The sequence below is a fragment of the Numida meleagris genome, chromosome 23, assembly GCF_002078875.1.
Source record: "Numida meleagris isolate 19003 breed g44 Domestic line chromosome 23, NumMel1.0, whole genome shotgun sequence".
NCBI classification, from domain to species: domain Eukaryota; kingdom Metazoa; phylum Chordata; class Aves; order Galliformes; family Numididae; genus Numida; species Numida meleagris.
In genome coordinates this window covers 5,437,790-5,461,294 of record NC_034431.1, presented here as the reverse complement: position 1 = coordinate 5,461,294, position 23,505 = coordinate 5,437,790, and the positions used below count along the sequence as shown (strand labels likewise).

Genomic DNA, 23,505 nt, shown 5'->3' with positions numbered 1-23,505 from the left:
AGCAGCAAGGTCTTCTCATCATGCTCTGAGACTGCTAGCAGAAGGCAAAGATCTCTGTCTTGCCTGGAATCAGGGAAATAACAGCTCTAGCAATATAACCTTGAGTCAGAGAGAAAAGGTTACTTGTGCAGCCATTAGCAAAAGAACAGAGAGAGAGGAAAGGGTAGAAGGGTCCTGGAAAAATCCTGTTTCACTAGTGCTCCCCTGTAACACTGCATGCTCCGGGCCAACTGCACAGATGCCTGCAGGAGGTGCCATTTATCAGGCTGCTCTGCAAAGCACCTCAAGTACTTCCACGTTTTTATCTGTTCTTTTTGCTCAAATTTTTGTTTAAATAACTATCCAACCAACACATGCACATTTACACTGTTTCAAATTAAAAAAAAAAAAAGATACTGTGCTCGTCTTCAAACCAAAGATTGCTACTCCACCACTTTGTCTTGATAGATGCATTGCCTATTTTTTCCAATTGCTTCTGCTGATCTGTCATTTGACACAGAAAGCAAAGTCAGCATGTTCACTTCTACTGAGAACTTTCATTGCGGTGAAACTGCAGGTACCTATCAGCAAACTCCACCAATTTAGTAGTACTGTGATAGACCACTGGCTTTTGCAGAGAAACTGAGCTCTACCATCTTCTGCTCTGACCTCGTTATCTCAAACCAAACAGTGTTCCCAGTGACTCCAAAAAAGTGAGAGGATTTTTTTCCTCTCCCTCCTTCCGATCTCAGCACTACGCAAGCAAACGCAGGATCTGTGGAAAACTGTTTATCTAAGGCGTGTGAATGCTTAGCCTCATTAGTGATGCTGGTAAGGAGGCTTTTCCAAGTACAAAGCAAACAGATCTTTTTCCATACCACAGAGTCCTGTGCCACAGACCCCAAGGGCTGAGCTGCTGTTCTCACCCTGCCCAGGACAGACTGTTACCTCGGCGCTCTTGCCAGCAGAACAGCTGCTTGGATTTGCATGCTGAGATGCTTTCAAGCTCTGCTGTGCCCACCAAACCGCATCTCCTAGCATGCCAGTCTCACACAGTAACTTCAAATAAAGGGGAGAACAGGAAAAAAAAAAAAAAAAAAAGGACAAAAGCTGTTGTGCATACAACACTAGGGACTTAAATGAAGCCCTTACGCTTTTTGCGGGGCTGTGAGCTCTTCCAGATTGACCAGGCTATCCAGCGATCCCTCCTCCAGCTCCAGGGCCACAGCCTCTTCTTGATTGGGTTTTTCTAAAGCAACACACTTCTGTTCTGATGCTTCACAACCACTTTGATCCCTCTCACTTTGCAGCACAAAAAAGGTAACAGAATGTCAGATTAGCGTAGATTAGATTCTAGAGACTGCTCCAAGTAGACAAAGACAGAGGGAAGATGGGATGCGCAGCTGACTCAAGATGGGCAGCCTGCAGCACAAGCTCATGCCTGCCAAGGGGCCTCATTTTTCCAATATGGGGCTGCCAAAGCCCCAACAAAGCTCCAAACCATTCACACCACCTCGAGCACTGCCAGACTAACAGGCAGCTGAGGGTTTAATTTGTCTGTCAACCTCAAAATGTCGAATCTCTTTGCTGGATTACCTCCCTCTCTTTGCAAGTCCTTGCAGAATTTCCCCATGATAGACCAGCCCTATTAGTAACACTCACATTGTTGTCTAAATTAGAGATGGAAATACATTGGCAGGCATGTTTACATCTATGGTTCCATTTCATCTTGGAAGCACAGAGAAGAGAGACTAAGCAAGCACAGCGTGGCTGTACAGGCAGAGCGAGTGGAGAGGATTCATAGCTGGGAAGCAGGTACTAAGCGAGAAGGAGAATTCCTTGGGCAGAACACATTTTCAGGGACCTTCATGTGAACAGCTCCTCCAAGCACAAAGCTGTGAATCCCAATTGCATGCAGCCAGTCATTAAGATGGACTGCAGCTTCTTCTGTTCACAAGTTTTCCTGGCATAAGCAACAGCTTCTTGGTTCCCAGTGCCTCGGAACGCTGTGTAGCTCTGCGTGGAGGCTAAGAGTTTTGACACAATTCATCTATAAATGCCACATGTTACAACTCTCAAAGGCAGAGCAGGGTGCTCTAGAGACCACAGAGCTCTCTGCTCAGCGCAATATTACAGTTGTTTTAAACAAGTTTCCACAAACAGGGGGGAAAAAACAGCTCCCCTAGACAGCCTGGTCCTCACGCGTAGCAGGATAACAAAATAGCTTAACATTTATGCTTGGCCAAACAGCGGCCAAGTGGCTCTAGGACACCTCTAAGGAAGGAAGAGGAACTGAACTGTTCACATCGGAGCTGAACCCTCCCACCAAACCAGCACCGAGGCTGGGACCTGCCCCAGAACCTGCAAGGTCTATTTATCAGGCAATGGCTTGGGCCTAACTCACCTGTGTTAAATGCCACAAGGCACAACACAATGAGAACACAGACCATCATGGCAAGAGAGTGACTTTCACAGCCTTAGATAAAAGCCAGATAGCTATAAGGGAAATGGAAAAGCCAGCTCCACATCTGAGGGTGGTCATGAGGAAGTGAAAAGCAGGCAGTTTTGCCATCTTCCCAGCCAGAAGCTGAAAGAATGCTGAAATCTGCTGAGATGATACTAAAGGGGTGGTGGGAGAAAAGAAAGATTGAATGGAAGAGACTCTGTGAGATGCTGCAGGATCTCATGGTGCTCCGCAGGGAACTCCTGTACAGGTTACAGTGACCTGAGCACAGCAGGGACAGACAAGACAGGAAAGTCACTTGGAGCTAGAGCTGTCTATGCCTCCTTTCTAGCTCTGTTTGTACCATACCTCTCAGCAGCTTTTGTTCTTTTGCTTTGCTCTTCATCTACACTGGCTTTGCTTTGGTCTTTTTCCTCTTCTCCCAGCTCCTGGGCCTGCAGGTAAAAGCAAATAGTGTGGAGTTTGCTGGCTCCTTTGCCATCAGAGCCTCCCAGGACCTTACAGTGGCTCCACTGAAAAGCAGTACCACTCCAGTCCAACATACCAGCACCAAGCCCAGGGACTAATGTGCATCCACAGGACACTCCAGAATGCCCAGCTGAATGTGTTAATTTCCCCTCTTACAAGTAACCAAGGTCTCGAGATATCGCGGGAACACATGGAGGAACAGCTCCATCAGCATAGAGACATCAGGGAGCTCAGCTCTCCAGGTTGTGTTACTATTATTGGTCTCAGGGTTGTTTTTTCAGTACAGAAGATGAACCCTCTGCCAGCACACAGCACTCTCAACATCAGCTTTGGTTGTTTATTCCCCCCCGAAGGTCATCTTACATATCCAAGTAACCATAAACTGTCTGAATAATGTAGGACAAATCTTTTAAAGCAGGAACGTCACATATACAAACATGAAATAATGTACTGTGGCCATAAAGAAAACTGATGCACTGATTGTGACCAGAATTACAATAGTTCTGCCTTGTATCCTGGTTCCCAAACAGACCACGATGGGCAGTATACCTCATGCAGTCACACCTACCCAGAGATTTCTGACCACTCCCTCCAGAAGAGATCAGTCTGAATGCTGCTGACTAACCCAGTTCCTCAATAACACGCTCAGAGTGACTGCAGGTGGCTTACTTACGAAATAGGAAATACTTAAAATAATATTTGAATATAAAATAGTCAGCTGCTCCTATTCCCCCCCTGCCATCTACCAGACACCTCTGTCCCCCCAGCAAGGACATACATACAAACACACATTGTGCAATTTACCCAAGGAAGGGGAAACAGATCCCCTCCTCAAGCCCTCAGTCCCACATGAGAAAACACTAACAGCCCATCCTGCCTGCTGAGGTTTCTGGACGCTGCGTCTCTGGTCCTCAGAGCCCATCCACAAATTCCTGGGGACCACACAAACAGCAGGTGAGCTCAGCCCTTGCCATGCAGGAATGTAATGTGGAGCAGGGCCAAAATAACACAATTAAAACAGCAGTAATTTATGCAAATGTTCAGCAAAGCAAACAGCAGAAGGATTCCCTGCAAGTGCTGTCACCTTCCATCACATCAGCCTGGGCAGAACTCTCCCAGCAGCTCCCCACCACTCCAGCCTAAATGATGACTTCAATTCCTGAGAACTGAGGAGCCCAGAAAACATCACCTGGCTCAGAACAGGCTCTGTCACTGCTGCCTGCGAAAGGAAAGAAGCCAGAAAAATGAAGAATGAGATCTTCTGGGGAATAAAGATGACCAGTTACAGGTAGCACTGCTGAGCACATGCCAGGGACCTCTGCTGCATTCCTGCCCAACATACCTTCCTGGAGCAGTCCCTCCCCAGAAATCCCAGACTGCAGGAACCTCCAGACATATCTGGGAAGGTGAACAGGGCCTGTTCCTGCAGGGAACACGGGCTGGATTTTAAGCCCTGCCTGTGAAATTCCCAGAGCTTTGCCCCTCTCGTTGCCCCAGGACTGCCAGCAGTCCCCGGGAAGCACTGAGCACTGCTGCCAGCTTGGTTTTCTGTCCTGCTCAACACCAGGCTGAGTCCCACAGGAAGAATCTCACACACTCACAATACAAAGCCAGGATGATGGAAAATAGACTGTCTCCTCTCCACACAGCGTAGTCCCCAAGAGGCCTCGAGAGGAGGATTTCTATGGTCTCCAGCACGTGACTGCTCCGATGCCATGCCTGCTTCCAGCTCCTCACCACCATCACCCTCAGCTCAGTAGCAATGCCAGCAAAGCAGGATGCCAGCACTTTAAATGCCTGCTAAGTGAAGGGTGAAAGGAGCAACCTTCCCATTGCCAGCAGAGAAGTCAAGTCTAGCAGACAGCAGCCCACACTGCCTCTGCAATCTAACACAGCTCCTGCCAAAACACACTAACCGAAAGCCTCCAATGTTGTGCACGTACAGTGCCATTGAAGAGGTCTTTTTTATTAAAAAAAAAAAAAGAATATTTTGCCAGCATATTCAAAGCAAGGCAAGTCCATTACATGGAAATAAAACACATTCCAACAATCCGGAGTCTAATTTCAAAATAGCCTCTGTCTTTTGACACAAAAGAGCAGCTGCAGTTCTGCAGGGGGCACCATTTCAAATCCACCTCTCCCTCCTCAAGACAAGGCTGTAATAAACTCAAAATGTGTCTGCTCCAACAAGACATTAGTATGCACGATGACTGTGCTGTAGCAAGAGGGAGAGGGGGAGCACACAGCAGGCATATGTTTTGTTTTCCCTTCACATCTGATTATTCTCATTATTAGGCACAAGAGGACAGGTGTATTCTCCAGACAACCTAACAAACTGGATTGCTCCTCTCTGCTGGACAGGTGGTGAGTTTGCCACTCAAGGTCTCCTCCAATGCAGCTGATCAACTCACTTACAATCAGAGCAAGGCTGAGTAAACCCCAGCTGGAGCCTGACCCTCTGCCTCGCTGTGCAGCGCGCTCTTCCAGCCAACGCGCTGATGAGCTGAGATGGTGCAGGAGAGGGATGGCTGGCAGGGCTCAGTAGGAACGTGGGGCTGAGGAGGACAACTCGGTAACACGCTGAGAAGATGAGGATAAAAATCTCAAGAGGCACAGCAATCTTCAGCCAGAACTGCCCTAGCATAGCTACATAAGGGGCCAACGTGATGTAGGAAGACGACATGTACACGCACGTGTACACTCCTTTATATGCCACAGACTCATTGAAAGGATCCTGTTGTTTCCCCTACATGAAAGCAGGCCAGGCAAGCAAATGCCTAAAACTAAGTTTCTCTGTCAGAGGAAGGTAACCTCCATTTCTTCATTTTCTACTGTTGTGCTCTGTTACATAATTCTCTTCATCTGCTTAAGAGAAAGAAAAGGACAAATACACTCACAAGAGAAAAAAGCTAAACAGACTCTGCTTCTCAGCACTCCCCAGGAAAACCAGTTATCTAAGCACGTACTGGGGGCAGTGAAGGCACACACTTGTGAGCTTGCACACATGCACCACCCACAAACCACCTCTTCCTAAGAGCATATATTCGTGCAGCTTCCTCTCACAGGAGAAGCTGCAACTCCCTGCATCTGCAGACACAGTACTGCACTAGAACTGCTGCTCTAATCCCTCCCCTAAAGTCAGAGTGCTCTGTCTGCCTCGAAGTCTTTATGCCAATAGCTTCATCCTGATACTAGTATGCCACAAGGCGGAACTTTAACCTGCCCATTCCAAGATTGGTCCCTAATCATAGATAAAGCACTTACCTTGCACGGGGGACTGTCTAAAGCAGGGGACAGAGCACCCACATCCAAGACTCGTTCAGAAAACTGACTCTGGAAAGCCAAGTCCTGAAGAAGAGAGAACAGGATCAGTGCACTGGTCCCATGAGAGATCCTGACTGATTAGAAAAAAATCTGAACGCAGTTAGGAATCCTCACTCGTCATCCCACGGACTGCAATTCCGTTCAAATATCTAGTGTTACTACAATTAGAAAGGTTTATAGGACATAGGAGATGGCTACACTGAGATTCAGGCCTTCATCCAAGCACAGATTATATCTGTGTCACGATCAGATGGCCCTGGCAGCAGCATGACAGAAGCAAGTTGGGTTTTGTTTCCCAAGCTGCAGGGACACACGCAGGTAACAGGTTACAGAGCTATCAACGTGAACCATCACAGGTGGGGCACTGGCACGGCGCTGCAATGGGGCTTCTCTTCACTGATGGTCCCAGAGGAAACTCTCCCTGCAATGCCAGCAGACTGCAATTCCACATAAGGACATCGTGGAACTGCTACAGGGCAGTGAGCCTTGCCATACTACCTCGTGCATTCTTTCATGCCACAGATCACAGCAGGCACAGGTGATACATGAGGTAGCACATCTATAGCCCCCAACCCTCTACTGCTCTATTTCCCAATATCGTTGCAGATCTTCTAAGATATTTTTTCCTAGAAGTCAGCTCCTGCAAGTTGCCCACGGGGTACTCGCTCCGAGTTCTCCCCTCTGGCAGAGGCTGTGGGTTCACACACTTGGCTGCACACACAGCGTGTGAGAGAGTACACACGCATGCCCACAAGCAAGCCCTAGAAAAGGTATTGTTTGATGCAGCAGCCACTTGCCAACACAGGCTCATACTAACACTGATAGATAATGATATTCGCAGCCATTTTCTGGCCATGCTGCCTTCGCTCCCACTGGCAGATGGCAGCAGCAGTTTCCTGCAGAGATGAAGAGATGCTGATGGGCATTTCACCCCTCACACCTCAGGGCTACCCTCCTGCATGTTCTCCCCCTGGAACTTTTGGCAGCCAGGACACTCAGCCATGCGCATTTCCCTTAGAAAAAGCTGCTTCATCCCTTAAAGCATGATTTTACATTGCTTATTATTTTCCATTTTGCAATTATCCAAGTGGAGTCCCAGCTATGAGTGACCTACTTTGCCAGGGCTATTACCTCACCCACAGAACGAACCTGCATTTTTCTGCAATTCCTGCTTGGTACAAGTCTCTCATCACATCTGACTGCAGAAGTACCATGAGCCTCCTACCACAGGCAATACACATGACAGGACCTCACAGGCAGACCTGGAAATCCCTCTGAGTGCCTGACTTGGGTCTGGCTTCAAACCGGGAAGCACAGCCCTGGAGCTGGAGGGCTTTGGAGCAAGAGCTGACTCCTGAAGCACTGCTCTCCAAACAAAGATAACCCTCGGTCAAGACACTTCATCTGATACAGTCTGTGCTGGCTCAGGAATTTGCTCAGCGTGCTTCAGTATTTCAAGAGTCTTCCTGAATACCAAAGGGAGCTAAGCAGAGGGTGACACTAGTGACCTGTGCTGTAGCAGTAAGGTCATTGCATGAGTCAGGGATGCAAGAGATGGCTACAACCTTACACTGGCTGCGTGTTCCCAGAGGGATGCAAAGCCCATACCCGAGGGATAAGGAACTCCTGGCAGCTCACCACATGCTGGATCAACTCCTGGTCTAAGCGGTTAGAAGCTTGCAAGTCCTCCATGCATTCACTGCTCTCAGATACCTTGGAAAGCTGAAAGGAGATATGTACATGTGTTAGCCCTGCAGCTTCATTTAGGCATTTCCAACTAAAAAGACAACAAGTGATACCTGGAAGACACATCTGGTCTCTGTATACCATAAGGAAGAAAAACAGCAAGCATCTGAGGTGAATGAACATAATAGGAGACACTAAGGGTGCAACCCACTAGGTAATCACAGAACGCCACAGAGAAAGGACTGGGAAAGGAGGACACGAGTAGGAGATGGGACTGGGAAAGGCAAAAAAGTGCTCTTCAGATATCCCTGATAAAGGCACTTGCTTACTGTCTCATTCCTTCTGCAAGGATCTCCACAGCTCTGAGAACCCCCTGGGCCACACAGAACAGGGCTTTCTCCACGACTTCAAAAATGCAGCACCTTGCTGTCCCTATTTGCAGTGCAGATTCCTATGTTCCAAGTCACAGTGAAACAATACAGAGCTGTTTAACATTAACACCCATGCAGTCCCACTGACTTCAGCAGAACTAACCAAACATGTAAAGACAGCATTTATAAAAGCAAAGATTTTGGGTTTAAGCTCTTCAGGAAAACTTATGTTTTCCATTATCAGTTGTATAGTTCATCATTTCTTAGACATTACACATTAGAGAAATCACCAAAATTATCAGGAAGAAAATAGATTGGAGAGGCATCATTTTTTAGGTCTCATTTTAACACTTCTGGAAGACATGTAACAGAACTGGATGGTGTGCATCTGACACCATGGCTGCAGGGTCCAGGCTGTTAACCCACCTGCACCTCGTGATGCAGAATGGTTCATCTCCTGCCAGAGACTGCAAAATTGAGTGCCTTGGTGCAGCTCATTGCTGACTGCCAGTTCTCCTCCCAGGCAGCGCTACGAAGGTACTGGCGGTGAGCTGCAGCTCAGGAGCCAGCCCCTACGTACGGCCCTTCCCCACTCTGACCTCACACTTCCCTCTCAGCATCCTCCTGCAGAGCTGTAAACATCACAGCTGGCAGCTCACTTTACACTTTTGCCCCATCTCTACATAAGCTGAGAGAAACAACAGAAGGAGAGAAACAAAGCAGTACAGACAGCTGAGCTTGGTGTGAACTTCATTATAAAACCTGCTTGCTTAGTACAGATGGCAGCACTGAAAGCTGAGACTTATTTCTCCTCTAAGACTTGAAACATGCGTCACAGTCCAGGGTTTTTGCCTGTCAGTTGCTTTGGACAGCACTTTGTGTATGCATAGAAGAATATTTCCTAGCTCAGTACTGAAGAAACCAATCTGGGAATTCAGAGCACTTGTGCCACCCCCACCCCCCCACAGGAACACACTGCTGATTAGGAAAGCACTTACGCTGACTTAACAGAAAATGAGTAAGCGCTCCAAATGCTTTCCTGAATCAGGGCCTTACAAAGCAATGGGAACAGCCACAGCAGATTCCACACCAAACCCAACCCAAGCAGGCAGGTCGCTTACTTTGCCAGCATCCAGCCTGCTGTCTGCTTTCACATCAGCTGCTTCCTCCCTCATTTCATTTACTATATTTTCATCAACAGACACGGTGTCAATGGTGACAGCCAGGCTTGCCAGCTGATCTGCTTCGGCAGCTTCAGCATCTGGAGATGCAGCTCGAGGTTGCCCAGGACTGCTGGGCACGTCTGTCCCTGCTGCTCTCCCTTCCTCCAGAGACTGTGGCAGCTCATCAGCTGCAGAGACGTCACCTTGCACCTCGGCAGCTTTCTCGCCCAGTACTTCATTCCCAGTGAGTTTCCCATCAGATTCCTCTTGGTTCTGGTCAGACAGGCTACCATGAGCATCTTCAGAAAGGGCTTTAACTGGAGTTGGAGGGCACGCGTCACCCGAATCCAAGGAAGACTCTTGCCCTTCTTCAGCATGTCTTGATTTTAAAGACTCCTTCTAGGCAGCAAGTCAAACACAATTATAGCTACAGCATTCTTTACTCTCTCTCTAGGAGGATGCTGGGTGGAAATAATATGGGTTCTTCTACAGCAAACAAAAAAATCACAAAGCTTTGGGTGACTTCAGCAAGACCAGCTTGATTTTATTTTCATACGTTCTCTTTCAAACGAAAGGAACGTTAAGATCAACCCCTTCATTTCCTGGGGCTGAGATTTTTTTATTTTTTATATTACTCCACTGCTTTTGTAATCATGAGTAGCTAAGTGTGAGCAGTGGCTGCTGTAGAACCATCAGACCCTGGGAACTCCGCAGTAGGCTTTTATATCGAGTCTGTTCAGTGAGAGGTGGAAGTCTGAAAGAAACTTAGCACAAAATAACTAGAGTAGGGCAGGCAGGATGCAGCCCCCCCACTTTCCAGTGGGACAAGCTGAGTGCAGGCACTGATTTAAGCTGCCGCTCTAGTTCCGGTTTGGTTCAGAACTCAACCAAGATACTAAACTAAGAAATGTGTTTCTCCAATTGGTCTTGGGAAAAACAATCCCAATGCTCAGTCACCCAAAGGTTCAGCTGTGTCTCCCAGCAGTGGGGAGGCCCACAAAACTCACAACAAGAAGTGTGATAGCCAGGAGGAAGCAGGAAAAGGTTCCCTCATCGGTATGCAAACAAAACTGCTAGCACTTCCTACTTTCTCGCTGTTTTATTAATGCTGTGGTATCTTGTCAAACATTAGCTGCATCCTGTGTACAGCGTGTACCATACACAGACTGCATATTTTAACGATGTATTTTTATCAAAGTGCAACTGGAATGCTGTCAGTTTTGAACGCGGAGCTGCGGCAAACTGAAAGGCTGTCACGGGCACATCATTTGTCTGAGAGACCTTCTCAGGGCTGAGAGAGTCATCAATCAGACCGGAGGGGAGGACAGAGAAATCAAATCACTGGGTACTTTCCAAAAAAACTACAGTTCAGAGCCTCACCTGCAATCTGCCAAGTAATAAATGAAAGCTTATGGCCTGTATCCAGTTCAGTGCCTGGTTAGCAGAGGTTCACAAACACCACTGAATCACTAGCCAGCCACAGGAAGCTCTTCAAAGGCCTGGCTAACATCTCTGTTCCAGAACCCAGAAAAATGTACGTGATGGTGTCGTTCCTTTAGTGACACTCCAGTGGGCCTGTCTTCATGATGCTTCCTTTTATCTGGGGATAAGAGCATCTGGAACTATGAGACACTAGATGTGCTTCTATTTGGACAGATTTGGTCTGGAGTTTTCACAAGGGCCTTTCCCCAGGACATCTAACAATGTCCAAGAAAAGACATGCCAGATGAGACCAACCAGGATTCTTACATTTGAAAAACCATATACAGACCTTTCCCACTGGGGAGCACATACAACAATATACAGATGTATCCACTGACACTCTGAATACAAAAAGAACTCTCTCCAGTAAAATTTACCTCGGTTACTAGAACATCCCAGAATAATTTCTCTAGCTGGTAGAATCCTATTTTAAGGACAGATACAGAAAAGACTTTTGTTAACGTCACACCTTAACGATGACAAGCGTAGCTCTCCAGAATAGGGAACTATGACACTCAGGCACACAGGTGGAAGAGAAAGGAGGTTTTCCTTGTGTAAAAAGGAGACACGGATTTGCTACAGATTTTGGGGCTAGGAAGAGCCATCCAGGTTATAATTGGCTTTAGCTCATCTTCTCACAAGCTGTAATGCATTTCACCTGCAGCTGAGTGACACTAATATGGAATTTCTGCCTATCAAACACATTATTTCCAGACTTCCAAGTGATCAGCATAACTGGAGGAAAACAAGTAGGAAAAAAAAAAACAAAAAACCAACCACCCACACTGATACCAGTGGGATCAGGTTTTTGGAAAAGCATCCAATCCAGGGATGAAAAATCAGCACAGACAGCAGCCAACAAAACTGCATCTTATTCATCTCCCAAAACAGGATGACTGTGCCACTTTGGATTCTAACAGCTTGAACATGAGAGATTACAACAAAAACCTTCACAATCTTTCTGTCTTTAAAAGAGAAGGAAGAAAACAAACCACCTCATACTGCATACAGAGTACCCTTGCAGGCCGAACATGTTCCCCCTTTGCTTCCTGATTTCAGGATGTTCCCAGGCAGAGAAGAACAGAGTGGGGTAGGTCTGGCAGCATCTGGGAAGCATTTGCCCTTAAGTTTACACCTCTTTCCACACACGTAATACTTCAAGCAGCAAAAGAAGCAAGCCAAGCAACAATCAGATCCACACCACACCACTGGAAGCTGCAAGCAAAGCTCTGTGACATCATGCAAGCAGGGCCACAATGTCAGAGCCACTCATCACCTCTCTCAGACTGCCAGCTTCCTCTGTGGGACTCCTCTGGTCCTGGAGATGAGCTTCAGTGACATCAGCCAGGCGGCCACCATAGTTCTCCTCCTCTGCTTTGCTGTTATCCTAGTGAATGGGGTAACATCTGCTAGCCAGCACTCACACACCACCCTTCTGAGCCGGCAGGGTCATCTGCCTGCGACAGCCTAAGAACTGAGCACAGCAGCTCTTCACCACGCTTCCCCAGGACGTGAGGGAGCAGGGCTGTGACACATCAGTCCTCCCTCCCCTTTAACTAGCCATCGAGGCACTGATATGTCATGGATGTCTTAATATCCTTGGAACTAGCAACGCTGCTTCTTGCGTATACATCTCTGCAATAACACGTATGCTGTATTGCATAATGTTTATTTACAGAGAGAGCTCCCTTTCACACATCTCCATCTGGTAAGAGAGCTTTGCATGTTAATCCCCCATCACATGCAGGTCCCCCTTGACTCCAATTGTTTACCCAGAGATTGACCTGTACAGAAGGCAGAGCACCAAGGCTTCCCAAGCTGCAAGCACTGCAGCCTGTGGATTACTCCTGCTGTCATGGGATCCTCTCCCCAGGCACCCAGAGATGCTTCCAGGTCTTTTCCTCCTCCCGTCCCTTTCAGGAGTTATCCCTGCACCTCAGCACATCACTACACTCTCACACTTTTTCTTTGAATACAGATATTCAGCCATAAACTACATGAATCCAGCTTTTTTCACTCCATCACTTCCTAGATTCCCCTTCCACAGAGCTTGTTTTATGAATTCTCTCCTCCTCTCCATTTTGGAACAAAGCTGGAGAGATGGGATGCAGGATGAGAGCTCACTTGTAGGAATGTTTTTCTACTGCCCTCTCATGGAGTTACAAGTGAATTATATTTTCCATCGGGGCACTAATATCTTATCAGGGCTGAGATATCACCAATCTGAGTTACTAGCTTTTGAGACACAGCCTGGCTGCTGGGCGGCAATTGCCATTTTATAATAGATTCCTGAAGCCTTGCCATGTCACTGAAATGCCAAGACAACTCTTTGCTGCTGGACACATTAACATTTCAGTGACGAATTGGGCTCTGACAGGCTTCTTGTTTGGAGATGACAGAGTCGAAGCCTTTTTGTTCTGGGTTTTTTTTGTTTTTTTTTTTTTGTTTTTTTTTACACCCGCTTTATTACAAACATTTGCAGTTCTTGTCCAGCTCTGTGAATGAGTTCTCCAAAGTACTTCACAGCTTAATTTTCTGTATACCGTGAAAAGGATGAGGAAAATACTGAAAACGTTTTAACAGAAATTAATTTGCCTTTCCATTGCTGAAACAGAATTTTCAAAGTGCTAAGAAAGGATTAACGTCAGCGCAGACAGACTGAATCACTAGAGCTGCTTGCAACGCACTTCACATTGTCCCTTTGTCATCTTAAGCCTGATCACTGCTAAGAAAGTGCTGGCAAAGAATGCACACCCGCAGGGAAAGCAAAATGTCTGCACAAGGAAACGCGTGTACTCAACTCATTGCTGATGCTGAGAGTCTGAGCAATGTAATTTATCAGCAGTGCAAGATACAAAATGAGTTTTATGTTACCACACGCACAAAAAGCTGCCATATCCAGTCCACAATGAAGTTCCTAAGAGATTCTTACGGAAATGAATGACACTGTGAGGATGGTGCCTCCAGACTAAATTCCCTCTCCACTCTCCAAATGACAATGCTGCAATTTCTGCTGAGAATAAGCCTTCCTTCTACGCTGCCTGAAAAAAAAGCAATGAGGAAACAAACCATGCCTCTTCCTCATCAATCCTTCCTCCCACAGCACGAGCAGTGGCACCACTCAGATCTGAGACCCTCTTCTTTCTGTCATTCCTTGGAAGAAATGACTTCTGTCTTGCCCGTCACACCTGTGTTGCTTTAAGTTTTTCTCTTTCTTCACTCATCAGGAATTAAAGCTCCACCTTGCGCAAAGGTGCTGTCAACTCAAATGCTATCTATCAGACTGGAAGCAGTCTCCCTCAAGGACAAATCTTGCCTTCTGATACTCTCTGCAGAGGGGCAGTGATGTGGGTATCTGGATTCTCATACACGCTGCCCTCCCAGCCCTGCTGTTGTGCATTGTTCTCCATCAGCCCCAACGCAGGTTGTTACTTCTCATGAATTACAAACAGTTCCTCTGGTATGGCTCCTGGGCTCTCAGGAGCATGTGTGCACACATGGGCAGTGCAGTGTCATAGCTCCTCTTCCATCTGGGCAGTTTTACATACCTGTTTCATCATGTCTTTCCTACCTCAGATTCAAAGCTGCATCCCAGGGCACTGACATCCATGTGCAGGTTTTTGAACAATCTTGTTGTCCTGCGGAGACTCTATATGAATTCAAAAGAGGAAACAGCCGAAATTGAGTTCTGATCTCTGCAATCCCATAGGCCGTGCAGAAGGAACTTGAGGGTCTGTAATTAGTGGAAAGAAGGGAGCAGAGCCAGAGAAACATATCACAGCAATAAGCCTACAGTCAATTCATTTTGGAAATGCGTGGGGGCAGATGTGGATTTACAGGGAGTGAAAGTAGAAAACAGGATTAGACACTTTTTGGCAACCAAGCGATACACACAGGAAGCGCAGTGCAAATTGAAGCCCGAAGTCAAACTGAACCACCACAGCCAATCAGCCATTACTGGAGTAGTATCACAGCTTTTCACTCCTTGAGGCTTCAAGCAGTACGGTTACTGACACACATGAGGAGCCAATGCATGCCAACTACCTCATTCTCACTGTCTCCCTCTTCACTTCTCCCTTTATCTGCAGCCATTGTGTTTAAAGAACTCTTCTCTTCACAGATCAATCCCAGCAAATTCTTGGTCTCACTAGAGGGCTTACAAGTCTCTCCAGGCTGTGAAATCAAAAAAGAAAGGGAAATCAGAGGACAGGCAAAGAAACAGGGGAGATACAAACCCACTGAAGCAGACAACAGAAAGGAAGTTATTGAATTCTGAGAACTTGCTCAGGATGCCGCTACCCTTATTTTGCAGAAACACATCCAGCTAGGAGATGACATTCCTGATGAGCTTTCACTCCCCTTTACCATGAAGAGGCTCCTGTCCAAAAGAAGCACACCTGCAAAACCTGTCTGTGCCTCAGAACATAGATTCAGTCAAGACTAACTGTGGCAGATGTTTTGTTTGTATCACTTTGATGAAAGAGATATTATTTATTAGCTTATACCACCTGTACTGTATATCATGCTTCATTTGGGTAGAAATCAAAAGTTCACTTCAAATCAACTTAAAAGCTTTTCGACAACCGAAACTATTCTGTCTTTCAAGCTGCTAAAGAAACAAAACTTGTCGCTCAACTCCCTAGAAACAGCAAAAGACAAGAAACATAGTGGAATAGTAGAAGTATTTCAGTCCAAAGCATTCCCAAACAGAGGAGGGGTCACAAGCACTGCCTTTGAAAATTTAAGTAATGCCAAACCTGTGACCTCTTGCAGGGTGTGCTTTTCTGGGCGTGCTCCCAGAGCAGACAGTCGTACCTGAGCTTCTCCTCTGGCTACAAGACTGGAGTCCACAGAGCTTCCCACATCTGAGTGCAGTGAGCCACGCAGGATGCCAGCTGGAGAAGCCACAGGGCCACGCAGCGGAGCAAGGTTCCCCAAGGGCAGCTGCACGGGCGCTAGCAGGGTGCCTGACGACTAGAGGATGTGAGAGAAGAGCATGGCTTTGCAGTTTACACTTGTTTCAGAAGAAGGCTCTTCCCAGTGCAAACATTGTCTGCTAACACGGAACCTACCACCAAGAAACTGTTCTTGAGAGCTAACACCAAACAAGTACCAGCACATGACACACGTAAGGAACAGCAGATTGATTTACTGGTGTTTCGTCTTCCAAAGACCCATCTGAATACAGAGATTGAGTTCACAGCAGCAAGGTGGTCCAGAAAATAAATGTGCATTACTCCAAAATGGAAGCAACAGCATAACAATATCCACATTAACTCACATATCTACATGCAACCAAGCACTGTGCCCTCTAAGGGAGGCTCTTACCAGCACACCACCCTATGCAAAAAAGGGTAGCTTCCCTTCTTGCTTTGCCCCCCTACTCAGCACAGCGTGAAAAGAGTGACAGAGAAACCAGCAACCAGAAGAAGGTCTCCTACTCTCTACATGCTGAAGTTAACATTTCCAGACAGAAATCCAGGCTGCTTCCTTACCTTACACCAGCGTACTTTTTCAGCAGCACTGAAAGTGGAAAGCAGCTCTGCTGCAGCACATCAGTAAGAAGCTCCTGAATACATCTTTACCTTTCAAAGCACAGCAAGAGCCCTGGGAGCCACCCAGCATCCTCACCTCTGAACAATGCAAGCTTGACATCTCAACTTATCTCCACCAAGAAATGTGACTGCTCTGTTTTACTTTGTGGAATTCCCCGCCCAAGAAGTCTCACCCTTGATACACCACACCTGTTAAATTAGAAGCAAGTGTACTCTAGGGTTTTCTCTACAGCATGCCAGTACGGCCAAGTGCTGTTGATTCAGCAGAGCACACGCTTATTCATAAATCACAGTCCTGGTACTCTGTGTTTATACAAAATTACAGACTGAAAACAGAGTTAATTCTCTTGCACACTGAGGGATAGGGAGAAGGAGATGAATGCATACTGATCTTTCTTCCACCAAGTCAGTGCCACATCAATGGTAACAGTACAAATAACACATTCCGGGCTTACCTAATTATTTTCTACAGACGGCCATTAACTATGCATGTGGAGCAGTAGATGCTAGTTGTCCTTCAGCAAAGATAAACTCATTTCCATTGGGCTAATTAAAACTTTTAGGATAATCTGCAGTTTATCTGATATTTATAGGTATGGTTATTATTAGCTAACTGAGCACTACCACATGCTGTTAATTAGAAATCTGAGCTAGCGATTTGGTAGAGGCACAGCTGGGTACCTGCAATAGTAGAGCAAAGCAATTCATTACCACTACACACAGTGACCTTTTAGTTCTGGGGCAAGGTTTGCTTTGTTTTCAGAACAAGAGATTTGCTAAGTTCTTGTTAAATTGAGGCAATTACTTAAGGACAAAGACAAAACACTCTGAAGTGTTCTTCCCAGGGAAGGAGGGCTCTATGAGTTGAAGGCTGCAGGACATATTCCATAGCACTGATGCACAAGTAGTGACAGAGAGCAGCACCTAGCTTTTCCACTTTCCACTTTCTTCCACTGCTGCAAGCTGAGTGCCAGGTTTACAGAGCAATACCTTTTCTAACAGCTTTTTTTGGGGGGTTGGTATTCAAAGAGAAAGAAGAAAGTTACATTTACAGAGGGCCCCCCCACGCCTGTAAACCTTCTTGGTGTCCTAAGACTGCTGCAACACTGATCCAAGGACCAGAGTGTGTTAAGTCATACTGCCTGCAAAACAATGGTCTGGAACCAGTGGGAATAATCCTTCTCTTTCCTTCTCTTAATTCTTTCAAACATTTTCCTGTTTTTCTAATTTAAGAGGGAACAGAGACTATTTGTCTAGATACTAGACATGTACGTGGGAGACCTGGCTTTGACTTGCAGCTTCTATAATGTCTTAACCAACACATTTACTCTGGGCCTTGAGATTCAGCAAGCCAAATTAGGCTTAAAAAAGCTTATTTCACTCTCAATTTAGACTGTGGGTTTTAGAGGGAAAAGACTGAATTTTCCTGCGCTTACTACAAAGGCTCTTAGAGCCAGAATTAAAGATGATTTTGTATTGAATGTTGCAAGCCCTTTGGATTCCCTGCCAATCACCTCTTTTTTTTCTTTTAGAAAACACCTCCCCCAATATAAAACTAATTTGAGAGTAAATTTTGCAGTTTGTCACACTTCCTTACATAACTTCTAACAGGAGGTCCTTCTCCCTTTGCTCCTGAAAGTTAGCTACAATGCGTGGTTTCAATCTCGATTCTCCATAAACGTTCACGACAGAAGTGCCATCACAAAGGACTAAGTCCTACCTCATTTTCACCTGTTCCTTCAGCAACCTCTATTTTGCTGTAATTCTCAGCAGTCCGGGTCACCCTCACTTCCATGTGCTGACAGAGACCATTGCTTTGTTGGCAGTCAGCCATCTGATAGAGATACTCAGGAGGAGCACACAAGTCTTCTGTGCCTCCATCCTCCCTCACTCTGGGATCTTGCTCTGTCCTTCCATTTTCTTTCTTCATTTCTCTCTGTCCTTCAGCAGCACCATCAGACTCCTGGGCAATGTATTTCCCACAGGAATCCACCACAAACCTAACGCACTCAGATTCTAAGCTGGCACTTTCTTCATATTCCTGCAGCACATGGAAAAATTTCATATCCTTGGAGCTATGTTCCCCCTCTGATTTTGGGGCAGGACTGCACATCTGAGACAGGGGTGATTTCAGGAAGGCACGAGGCAGCATAGGCTCTTCCGTGAAAGTGTACAGATCCTTTGGTCTTCCAGACTCACAGTGTGGAGAGGAGAACTGATGGCTCACCCCCAGTATCAGGGGTGCATTAACACTGTGAATACTGTCCCAGTTACTGCTGTCACATTCTGATATCAAATCACCTTTTTCTTTGTCTTCTCCACAGCCATCTTTGGCAGATGGAGAAACGTGTTTTGATGTAGGACGTACTGCAGAATGAAGGTACACATTAATTCCTCCCTTTGCATCTATTCCTTGCAAACAGGGTTGCACACCTATGATCTCTTGAGGAACTGTGGATGGGTTCTCCAGTATACCACCAGTATCATCTGCTTTTATATCTGCTCCTAGTTCCATTAGCTCCATTTGCTTTGAATCCTGTCTCTCAGGTTTGCTGTTGCTCTCATTACTCTTGCAGAGAAAGACAGCTTGACCCAAAGCCTCATCCTGAACTTCTCTCTTACTTCTACTCTGAGATACTCTGCTGTGAGACCGTAGCTGTTCTTGAGCATATGAAACATCAACTGTCTCCTGCAAATTCCAGTCATCCGTGGAACCGGAATCAAAGAGAGTCATTTCATGCTTCCTTCTTTCTTCTCTGGCTTGCAATAACCTTGGACTTCTTTTCACATCCCCAACAGTGTTGAAACAAAGATTTCCTCTCATTTCCAAAGGTATATCTTGGTCCTGGTGGGTGTCTACATCAAAGCTGCTGAAAGGTGGGCCGTTTTCTACAGTTTTCATATCAGTTAAGGTTTGGCACGGCCTGCTGAACGCTGATACAAGTGTGGGATGCAGTTTGTTTGGCCACATGCCTGCAAATTGTCTCCATGAATCACTTATGTCTGACGGTCTCCCTCTGCCTTCATTTCTAATCTGGCTATCTGGTTCTGGCTCAGGATTCTCCTGCCCAGGGGACAGAATGGCACAGGGTATATGACCAAAGGACACTGAAATAAGAATCCCTCGCTGCATTTCCTAGCTAGATAAATATTAGCAAATAACTGAAACAAACTGCATAACTATATATATATAAACCCTATATATATATATTTATATATATATATAAACCCTATATATGTATATAAACCCTTATTTAATACATGTAAATTTGTACTTTAAATATGTGACATATATAAATTGGTGTGCAAATTTTGGAGCACTTGAAGTGATCGGTATGCATATAAAAGAAAATACTCATATTGAAGGCCTGAGGTTAAAGATGTCTGTGCCTTTAGTGGCAACACAAAACACTCTTTCCCCACTGATATTTACCTCATTACAGGCTAATGGAAGGCAGGAATGAATTCCATCACTTAGAATCCAAAGGGCATTTGGCTATGCTTGCAGCTACAAAAAGCATAGTGACTAGCCTCACCTGCATGTGGATATTGCAGCAACATGCACAGACACCCCTTATTGCCTTCTCCAAAATAAAATCTCTCCAGCACACCAAGTGTTGTCCAGTTTCCCTCCCTCTCTCCACAAAACTGCAAAATATTAATTGCTCTCTGCCCTAAAGAGAGTATGTCATAATCAAGCAACAAGCTCAGGTTCAGAGCTCAACCTGACTATTTATTTATTTATTTATTTATTTATTTTTTACACCTTTCCTTCAGAATAGTCAATATGTGCTCTGAACAGCACCAGCTGCCTTGGCCCAAATGATTTTTAGCAATAGCATCACAGGGCTGTGAAACAGCCACTAAAGGTTTGCACCTCTAAACCAAAACTTCAAGATTTCTGGGTGTGCAACCTCATTTCCCTTGGATTTTCATCAGACTCATAGCTTGACAGGATCCCCAGTCAAGTCATTGCTGTTCCCATCCCAAAGCAGAAGCAGTACAGCATTACCCCCTAATTCACAGCCACTCATCCTCAGCCAGCCGCCTTGCTCCTCCCCACAAATCACTGCATGCAGCAGAGCCTACTTACAGTGTGTTGCTTCAGTGACTGTTTATCCTTCTTGTCTTTCTTATCTTTCTTGTCCTTCTTTTTCTTATCTTTCTTTTTCAAGCTACCATGTGCCAGCAGCTTCTTTCGTTCCTGAGCGACAAGTTCTCTGTAGTGGTCATCACAGGGGTGGTCCCACATGGACTGGCCGTTATTAAAGTTGAAATAGTAGATATCACCAGTGACATCCTGGCTGTGTGGCAAAAACAGAGTGAGAACACGCAGCAACTCTAGCCCTGCACAGACATGGCCTCATTCAAGGGATTTCAAAGGCTCTAAAAACATTCTTACTGCACGATACGATCACCCCATATTCAGTGAATAGGAGCACAACGCCTCCAAGAACCCAGAGGCACGAGTGTGGTGAAACAGCCCTCCTTGAGAATGCTCACATTCTTATTCAACTGGTCAAATGTTCTTTCCTCTTCTTCCACCACGCCAAGAAGAACCCAGGAAGTACCAGTTAACATTTTTTTACCCCTTGCCAGCTGGTACCCTGTTCTGACAATCATAAATATAGCAGAGAAAGCCAGCAGAAACTAGCAATCTTATAAAACAGCTTCTGACAGGGTTCTCTCACCAGGGCTTCCACTGGGGCGGTAACGGGGCCACAATGCCTTCCCTGGCCAGCCACATCAGCTCAGGCTCCTTCTCAGGGTCAATGCCGATGTCTCTCGCAAAATCCCGGATTTCTAGAAAAACAGAACAGGAATCTGTACCAAGATCTACACCAAGCCATACACAAAGCCAACTTCCATAGCTAAAGCAACAGACACAATGGGAAATCCCACTACTCAAAACTGTCCAAACGGGTCTGTGTGTCAGTGAGCATGTCTTCCCAGGCTGGTGAAGCAGGGGGATAGAGACCACAAGATGGCAAATATCCTTGCAATCAAAAATCTAGTTTTTCAACTCTACATGACATCTCCTTTTATCTACTCTCCTGAATCACATTCTCCCCAGTTCCCACTTTCTTAATACTCCTTGAAATAATTTAGCAAGCTTGAATCCCTTATTGCAGCACCTAGGAGGACAAGCATCTATTACCTTGCTCGCTGGGAACATATGACTCATCATAATCTTCTTCCAAGATGATCTGGTCACCAATGCGTACCATACCTCCTGCCATGGCCCACTGCACCTGGCAGCAGGAAGGAAACAACACAGAAATCACAAGGAGCAACTGCAGCCAGACAGAAACAAAACTTCCCATCACACAGCACATGGCAGAGCCCCACAGGAAACTCGGCACTGGGGCTGCGGAGGAGAACAAGGTGCACTGGGGGTCGCCAAGCACGGATGCAGACTGGGAGAACAAAGTGCTAGGGCAGTCAGAAACTGAAATTCCTCACTTCAGTGCCAAGGGGGAAGATGATGCGCAGTTGGCCACAATACCATCAGCCCAAGGCACCCCACAGACAGGAAGACAAGGCAGGCACAGCTCTGCCCTGCTCACAGCAATTCCCCACTGCAGCACTGATCAAAGACCTGAGGCTGATGCTGACGGAGAAGTTTGACTCCCTCAGGCTTTCCAGCATCTACAGAGGAAATGAGCCCTGGCTTTGGGCATTTTTTAGACAGATAAGAGAAAACTGAAATAAGAAACTGTAAGAAGGAGAAAGAAACAGTCTTCCCAGACCACAGAACAGCTTTTTGAGAAGTCCCTGGGCTGAATCTGCTCTGCCTAGAGACAAGCCAGCTTCTCTCAGCAACCTGCTTGGCGTCTCCCGTGTTCCCAGAGGGCATTTTGGAAGCTAAAAACAGATCTTAATTTACCACGTCCCACCTCTAATCTCTGGAGGATTGTTTCAGTATTTAACTTAAACTCCACAGGCAGAGATTTAGGTCGTGCTCCTTCAGAGCACTTCACCACAAGCTCAGCAGACTGCAGGATGTTTCCCTGCCCACACAGCCCCAGCTGTGGGTTGGCACAGCCACACCTGGCCAGCACTAGCCCTCAGCAGGCACATGGCTCAGTGGGCTGCAGTGCAGCTGCTCCAGCGCTCACACAAGCACAGGGCCACGAGCTCACAGCAGGATGGAGGGCAGGCCAGTCCCATTTACCCTTTAAAAAAGGAATCAATAAATGCTCAACGTTTAAAGCATGCCTATGTTTTTCCCACACGTTGCAGGGGTGCCGGTGCCTGCCCCGCACTCACACGGGTACAGGAACGGTCTCAGCCTACAGCTGAGATTCCAGTGCCCTCTGGCCACCCCATGCTCTGCTCATGCAGAGCAAGGCCCAGAGGCAACAACTCATCCCAGCAACCCAGGCACAGCCGCTAGGACAAGCCTGCCTCGCCCCGCAGGGCCGCACCACACGAGAGTAATTAACGCGCTTGTGCAGCTGTAGTGGCCCAGAGGCACGGGGCAAGCACAGCTAACCGGACAATAAACCTTTTATGAGTAGATGAGAGAAGCATTAGAGCTGTAGAAATGTGAGGTGCTTTCGAGCGCTCAGCAGGCCCAGGCTGAGGCCCGGCCCAGCCCGACCCACGCCCAGGTGCCATTCTCACCCCTCGCTCGGCCCCGCCAAGCGCTCATCAGGCCAGGCCCCGCCGCGCCGCCGCTTCCATGGACGCCCACGGGTTGCCCGGGTCTGCGTAGCAACCACATCCGGGTCACGCTGCCCTCACCGGCCCGCCCCCCGCCGAGCGCCATTGGTCAGCGCCGTCACCACCCGGCTCTCGATTGGCTGAGAGGCTGCGGCGCTCGCAGTGCCTGCCGGGGGCTGTAGTTCGGGAAAAAGGGGGGCGCCTCCGCGCGTTGCCATGGCGACGCGACCCCGGGGCCCGCCCGGGCCCGGCCTGAACGCGGGGTGCTTCGGAGCAGAGCGGGGCGCGCTGCCGCACGCTGCCGGGCGTGGGGGCCGGGCCGGGATGAGATCCGAGCGCTTCCGCCG

General features: G+C 47.0%; 1 protein-coding gene across 13 annotated transcripts in view; it reads right to left on the bottom strand.

Moving 5' to 3' along the window:
- The window catches only part of CEP164 (centrosomal protein 164), a 44,329-nt gene extending 21,058 nt beyond the window's left edge, over positions 1 to 23,271 (bottom strand). For 2 of the 13 annotated variants that reach the window (XM_021375904.1, XM_021375916.1), the window contains exons 1-14: positions 23,120 to 23,271; positions 21,651 to 21,744; positions 21,184 to 21,295; positions 20,586 to 20,796; positions 18,213 to 19,556; positions 15,753 to 15,911; positions 14,982 to 15,110; positions 14,509 to 14,586; positions 12,214 to 12,324; positions 9,414 to 9,854; positions 7,844 to 7,957; positions 6,176 to 6,259; positions 2,792 to 2,877; positions 1,132 to 1,281 (exon numbers count right to left, since the gene is read on the bottom strand). In XM_021375904.1, the coding sequence (XP_021231579.1) occupies positions 1,132 to 1,281; positions 2,792 to 2,877; positions 6,176 to 6,259; positions 7,844 to 7,957; positions 9,414 to 9,854; positions 12,214 to 12,324; positions 14,509 to 14,586; positions 14,982 to 15,110; positions 15,753 to 15,911; positions 18,213 to 19,556; positions 20,586 to 20,796; positions 21,184 to 21,295; positions 21,651 to 21,732 (3,101 nt within the window). In that variant the 5' untranslated portion in view covers positions 21,733 to 21,744; positions 23,120 to 23,271. The remainder of the gene's footprint in view (positions 1 to 1,131; positions 1,282 to 2,791; positions 2,878 to 6,175; positions 6,260 to 7,843; positions 7,958 to 9,413; positions 9,855 to 12,213; positions 12,325 to 14,508; positions 14,587 to 14,981; positions 15,111 to 15,752; positions 15,912 to 18,212; positions 19,557 to 20,585; positions 20,797 to 21,183; positions 21,296 to 21,650; positions 21,745 to 23,119) is intronic. The other 11 variants (XM_021375906.1, XM_021375905.1, XM_021375910.1 and 8 more) reach the window with 11 other exon arrangements.